Here is a 6,946-nt window from a genome sequence, read left to right as displayed (position 1 = left end):
GGACCCTCTGCAGGGGTGACTGGAGCCGCTACCATGCCGTCCGGCCCCCCAACAACGGGCGACGGTGTGTTGACAACCCCACTGAGGAGGAGTACCTCTCCCAGCTGCAGGAGGCCAAGGAGTACTAGCCGCAGCCACGCTCAGAGGAGCCACGGCCCCCGCCGGCTCCTGCCCCCTGGCCCAGCCTGGCGAAGCCCCGGCACTGCTCATGGGTTCCTCGCTGGCACCGGGCAGAGCTGGGAGGATGTGCCATCCGTCTCTTCCCCTCAGAGAAGTGCCTGGGCCCCCCTTGGAGTTCCGAGGGTGCCGGAGGTTACCGCGGTGCGATACCTGCCATGCCACCCGGGGCGGTCCTGCACCGTGGGGTGCCCCGGCTGGAACATGGGGAGCCACCAGGGATGGGAAGCATAAAGGGAACGGGGTGGGGGGTGCTGCTCCCGCCTGCTTTTGTTGTCTATGGTCTTTCAATGCAACCTTGAAAGCTGAGGGTCTGCGGGGTAAAACGGCCTCAGGTCCTGCTGGCTTCACGCCGGGGCTGCCTGCTCTTGCCTGTATGCCTGCCCTGGAACATGCTGGTCTTCTTCTGACACTGGGGGTGGTCCTCCTGAGCGGGGCAGGGCTGTCCCAGCCATGCCTATAGAGCGGGGCCTGCCCTCTCCTCTGGTTTTCGCGTGCGCAGTTGGGAAGGAGGAGGGAGAGGCTTTAGCAGGGTTTCATGGCTCCGGGGGGTGTGTGGGGCCGGAGGAGACTGGCCCCCTGGGCTCCCCTGGCAAGACTGCCTTGCCACTGCGGTTTTGGCTGTGAAAGGCTGTGCCAAAGCCAGATACAGGTGGACCTCAGAGGAGGTCAGCATGGTGGGGACACCACCTGTGTGCATTTCAGCCCCTCTGCCTCAGTGCTTGAGGGAACAGGGTGGCAGAACCCATGCAAGTCCTACCACCAGCCCACCTCCATGCCTCAGCTTTCCGGCAGCTCCCCAGCGGGTTTCAGTGCTCGGGAGTACCCATGACACAGCCCAGCAGAAAGTCACGTGTTTCCCACCCACAGCCCTGCCTGGGGCAGGAGGCAGCTCAGCCACCACTTGTGCCATTGCTGGAGAACAGCAACAAGTACTGAGCCAAGTTCTCCATGGGGATGAGAACTCGTCAGGTGCTGCTGGGTGCACCCAGCATTGCCTCTGTGTGGTCTGCTGCTGGCCTTGGGCTCTGCTCCATCCTGTGTCTGCCCAGGTCCCCAGTGAGAGGCAGCCCAGAATAAGTAAGTTGTGGGCGCAGCCTGTGTTCCTCAGGCTCGCTGTCTGGACGGGCGGGCAAGTGTGTTTCCAAAGGAGTAAGACACACATGTGCTAATAATGTCAACACCTGGTGTCTGCAGATCATGGATCATGATGCTCTCTCTTGGTGCTTTGGTCTTGCCTGGGTTTTACTCAGCTTTTCACAGGTCCGTGGCAGTTTCTCCCAGCATCTTTTGGGAGCTCCCAAGTTTCCTGCAGAAAAACTAGGCTGAGCACCTCTATCCCTGGACATTCAGTCACTGAACCTGGCAGAAACTGTTCATAGCTTTTATTTAGCAAATTTTATGCATCAGAGGAAATAAAAGAGCAAGTCAAGCACACGTAAAGAAGAACAGAGTCATTTCTAGACTAGAGGTTTCACCCAAGGCTGTTGGTTACTCCATGTTTTTCTGCAGGACACTGTTGGACAAAAAAATAACATTTGTCTGGGTGCAGAGGTTCTTGGTTGACTGTCCTGTGGTAGGTCTGTCCTTCTTGCAGGAGCTTTCTCCAGGGCCAGTGAATATCCATGGTCTGAAGCTCTTTGGGGAGGCTTTCTGGGAGTGTCTTGCATATGTTGAATGTATGTTGATCCTTTTGCCTTGGTTACTGATAGAATATTGCATCCTTGGTCATCAGTACCTAAGACTTCATTGCTGGTAAAACAAAAGTATTAATTAAGTTATCACTGAATTATTCTTATTTAACTATTATTCCACACTCATATCCCCAGACTCCAGTTATGGGTGCTATCAAAACATAGGGAGACACTGTCGGTTTCCCAACAGGCATGCAGTCTGAGATGACCAGTATTATGTAAAGGGTAAGAAGGAAGACACAGCCAAATAAGCATGGATGGAGACCCAGACCTGGATAAATTTTCATGTTCCGTAGCCCAAACGGTCATTTGCTCACTAGTTTCTGGTAAAGCGGTAGGTCATAAAGAGGTGGTCAAGAGGGCATGGCAGTGATCTGGTGGCTTGGTTCTGGGAGCTTGGGATGTGTGTGAGGAGGCTCAGTAACAGGCATGGAGGCATTTGTATGGGAAGCAGACAAATTGAGTGGTCATGGAAGGATGAGCTTGTTATCTTCTGTCATTTGGTAGAGCATCTTCATATTTCTTCTGCCATATCATATGTCATCATTAACATCAGCAGATTCTCAGAGGAGCTTATTTACCATCGGTGCACAGAATTCTTTAAAATAACCTCCCATTAAATGTGCCTACTGTCCAGTATTGGACCCATACAGGGAAGCAGGACCTCTGTGAACAGCCTTTTTTTCGAGGAGCCTTTCTATAGCGCAGCCAATTTGTTTGTTAGACTGGCTGCTCTCTGAGGAAGTGTTCTTATAATAAGAACTGTTACCCAGGATTTGCACCCTCTTCCTCTTTTTACTGAGTATGTCAACCGGTCTAACCCCAAAAAAAGAAACTATAATTTCTGTAATAAATGGAGCTCCTGTCCAAGGACAAGTAGAAAAATTTCTTGCACCGAGGTCACCCCCCCGCCCCCCAAAAGCTGTTTGAAAGCCGAGTGGTTGTTCTGCCTCGCTGCCTCTATGGTTTGGACGATACAGGCATGAACTGGAGCGTGAGAAACAAGAAGCAGTGTTGTTCCTCACACAAGCACCTTACACACGGGGAGGCTTTGCGGGGCACCGTGAGAAAAGTAGACGTTAAGCAAGCATTTATTTTTATATCCCATCAAAGATTCTGTCCAGCCCACTGCTATTTAAGTGATGAATTTCTAAGCTTCCACTCAAGTTTATTGTGGTTTTTATATATAATATATATAAAATGTCTTTTATTCCTACAAAATTTAATAGAGAAGAATTCTTTATCCTGATGCTGCAATAAAGCACTTTATATATGTATGCGTTGCTGATGTCATTCAGTTGGGACCGAAATGTATGTTGCTATTTGTTTTGGTTGAGAAGGATGACACTACGTTGAATGCTAAATGTCTTGGGTCCCCAGCCGCAGTTGTACTGCAAAGAACCTGGTGGCTTTGCTTCCTTCACTTAGCATTTGATGTTGTCTGGCTGCAAGAATCACAGCTAACAGAGACGATAAGGAGCCCACTGCCACAGCCATGGGATATGTGAAGTTCTGCTGACAGGGAAGGAAGCCTCCTACGAGAAGACCATCAAGGTCAGTGCTGAGAAGCAAGTGCATTGCCTGTGCCTCAGCCCTGACCGCAGATTTTATTCCATGCTCAGCCCAGCCAGAGCTGGGTGCCAGCTACCAGCACCCTGCTTTAAGCAGGTGTTGGGCACGGGAGTGGGTGTAAAGAAAACCCCAGCATCATCCCAGCTGGAAAAGTGGTCTGGCAAACCACCTCCAGAGCCAACAGCTAATGATAGCAGGGGGATTTGCAAAGCTTTCCAGGGACCACAACTTTTTGTTGCCGTTAACTTGCTGCATAGGTTGTGACCACTTCCAAACTCTTGCTATTTCCAGCTGTTTTCCCTCCTTCTGTCTTCCTCTGTTTGCTTTGTGCTGGCTGCACATCTGTCAAGGGTTATCTGCTGCTCCAGTGTGGGGCTCTGCTCTGCAGCTGCCTGGCGCCATTGCTGGCCCCTGCCTGGGGAAGCAGATGGCTCCTCTCCCTGAAGGATGCTCAGAGCTTCGTGCTGGTCTTCTGCAACATCAAAAACACACTTGCGTGGAGCCCAAGCCAGGGGGAGCAGGCAGGAAAAGCAGCACAGAGAAAAACAGTGTTTCCCTGGAGGGGCAGTCAGCAGTTTTTCTGTGTATATAACATGCCTTTATCATCTGCAACAAGGTCCTTGCTGGGCTGGATGCTGAGCCCTGCCCCCAAACACCTGGGCTATAGAAAACCCCCAGCCAGAGGATGGAAGGAGGAAGAATTGCTGCTCTAATTTTGCAAGTGCTCAAGACCTGGAGCTGTCACCTGAAATCATGGAGTGAGTCTGCAGCAGAGTCTCAAGCTGCACCTTTGCCTGCTGCTTTGAACACAAGACTTCTCAACCAGTTGAGTTGTCTTAGTTTGCCAGCCTGGCCTGGAGCTTCGCGTGGCTCAGCTGTACCAGTTCCCTGGCATCCGACTTGCAGCTGAGCTATTTTGTACACAGACACCGCCGTGCCCAGATTTTGCTAGGCACAAAGGTCAGCGTGTGCTTGTCCCTGCTGACCTGCCCTCTTGGCCCCAGATGGGTTGGGAGCAACCTGTGCAAAGACCTTTTGACTGTGGAGGACACCTTGAAGGCATGGGTGTGTGGCCAGCTGCCTGGCGGACAGGCAGGGTGAGTGCAGCCCGTCCTTCAGGAATGAACGTGCGATTTCGCAGAAACAGGTTTACAGCAACAGAGATCCCATTAGCTGTCTGCTTTCTTTCAGGGCTCCTGCTCCAAGAATCTGCTTCTCGGAAAGCTCACAAAAAGCCCATCTGGGCCCAGAAGGAGCTGCAATGGGAGGAGAAGACAGAAGATGATAATGCCAGGGGAGTTTGGCCAAAGCCTGTGGGGCAGACCTGAACTGCAAGGCCTGGCCTTGGCCTGGGAAAGAGCAAAGTGTGGTTGTGATGGTCGGTGGACCTTGAGTTAAAACTGAGGCTCTGAAGCGGAAAAAACCCCAACCTTTTAGGCACACCCATTTGTGGTGTGTAAAGAGACCCACTCCACTGTATAGCCATGTCAGCCCCCTGGGCTGGGTGTCCTGGCGGCACAGTGTGGCCCACAGATGCCAACGTCTCTGTAAAAGAATGGAAAGCAACAACAAAAAAATCACACTGGCTGCAGTTTTTTGGCAGTAGCCCAACCAACTGCAGCGTGAACACTGGGCGAACAGGCACTTGTGGCAAGACCTGGTCTCCTGGGCTTTGCCTTCTCCCTGAGTGCAGAGACTCGCCCCCAGCCTGTCCCCAGCACCTGGCAGTGCCCATCCTCTGCTCTGCTTTCACTGACGCCACGCGGAGGGATGCCAAGATCACAGTAGGGCAGCCCTGCCTGCCACGTCCATGGGATGGGATTTACCCCCTCTGTCTCCACAGAGGATGGACCTACACGTTTGCAGTCGGGAAAGGAATGTCTCACCCTCCTTCCCTGCCACGCAGCGGCCAGCTGCCCTTCGGAAATGCCTGAGAGGAGCCCAGCTGGCGGGGCCCAGCCCCTGCTTTGTTCCAGGTCCTTGCAAGCATGTCAGCTATTCTTCTCTCACTGCATGGGAGCCCGGCAGTAGGGATCACAGCCCTGCGCAGCTTGACCGTCACGCACGGGCCAGGGGCCACAGCAGAGCCCATCCGACAGCCAGCATCCTCTGCCATGCCAGCCCCTGCCAGCCCCGACCACGGCTGGGCTTGTCTGTGCTGGGGGAGCTGAGCAGCAGCCAGCAAGGCGCCCATGAGGTTTCCAAAGAGCCAGGAGAAAGTCGTGTCCCCATGTCATGTCATCTCTCTGTCCATTTCCCCCCAACCAGGCATCTCCTTCGCACACAGGGATGTACCACGGAAAATGGATTTAGACGGGGTCTCGAGAAACTACGCAGCCCCACCATGGGGACGTGAGCAAATTGTTCATCACTGGTGGGTCCTGCTCTCTCCCGGGCTTCAAGATCTCCAGTGACAGAGATACCACAGTAACTCTCAGCTTTACTGTTCTTGCAGAGGGAAATATTTTCCTAGCAGCCAATCTAAATCCCTCCTGCTTTATTTTAAGCCCACTGCATCTTATCTGCAGTGTTCACCGAGAGCATATTATTGCCTTATTTGCTCCTACCTCTCATGTATTTCAGAATTTTATCATTACACTCCCTATTTCCCTCCTTCTCTGCCCTCTACCCTTCTCTAGACATAAAAAATGCAACTCTTTTGAGGTTTCCTTAGAAGCTGTACTTGTAGACCTCCAGTCATTCTCATTGCCCACCACTGGGCTCGCTCCAGGTAATTCACACCTTTCTTGAAGTGTGGAGCCCAAAACTGAAGCCATGGAGTCTTATCTGGGGCTTTCTTAATGCTTTACGGAGTGTACAGACAGATTTCTTCATAAGACCTACAAACCTCAGCCTGCCCAGGCAGCTTTTGTTCTCTTCCATGATGTTTTAAATGTATGTTCATTTGAAAATTCACCATAACCTGCCCAGCTTAAATGTCTTTTACAGATGTGCTGCCAAGCCTGTTGCATCCCCTCTTGTACACACGTTACTGGTGGGTTTTGCCTCAGTGCAAAACTTTGCAATTCAGTGAGGTCAAATATATTTTTTTTTCTCCCTCTCCTGGATCACTTTTTCACTTGGTCAAGATCATTTTCAATCCTAAATTTGTCTTCTAAGTGTTTTACATTAATGGTGGTGATGTAAATTATTTTGGACTTTTAAGCTATCAATTATATTATCTTCTGTACTGAAACATACTAGATCCATTACAGCTCTACTAGGCCTTCCCTGATTTACTTATAAAAATAGCATATAAAGCATTGCCTGAAGTCTTAATAAAGCCCAGATATTCTGCCAAAGAAAGGCAGTAAGTTGACTCGATATGATTTGTGCTTGATGTAGCTGTGATATAGGTGTGCTAATCATTACTTTTTACCTGATTAGCTATGTGTTTACAGGTTACTGACTGCATTTTTCAGTATTTTTTTTCATTAATTGATTTTACAGACTGATCTAATTCCCTTGGCCCTGACCTCTCTCTCTTCCTCCCTCCCTCTCCC

The 6,946-nt window shown here is 51.0% G+C and overlaps 1 protein-coding gene across 1 annotated transcript in view; it reads left to right on the top strand.

Annotated features, from left to right (window-relative positions):
• Nucleotides 1-128, top strand: part of ISM2 (isthmin 2) — a 3,963-nt gene extending 3,835 nt beyond the window's left edge. Inside the window, exon 7 of the mRNA XM_009887054.1 lies at nucleotides 11-128. Within this exon, the coding sequence (XP_009885356.1) occupies nucleotides 11-128 (118 nt within the window). The remainder of the gene's footprint in view (nucleotides 1-10) is intronic.
• Nucleotides 129-6,946: the final 6,818 nt, after the last annotated feature.

The sequence above is a fragment of the Charadrius vociferus genome, unplaced genomic scaffold (assembly GCF_000708025.1).
Source record: "Charadrius vociferus isolate BGI_N301 unplaced genomic scaffold, ASM70802v2 scaffold14, whole genome shotgun sequence".
In the NCBI taxonomy this organism is placed as follows: domain Eukaryota; kingdom Metazoa; phylum Chordata; class Aves; order Charadriiformes; family Charadriidae; genus Charadrius; species Charadrius vociferus.
Note: the sequence above shows the minus strand (reverse complement) of the source record. Positions and strands in the feature narration are given on the sequence as shown.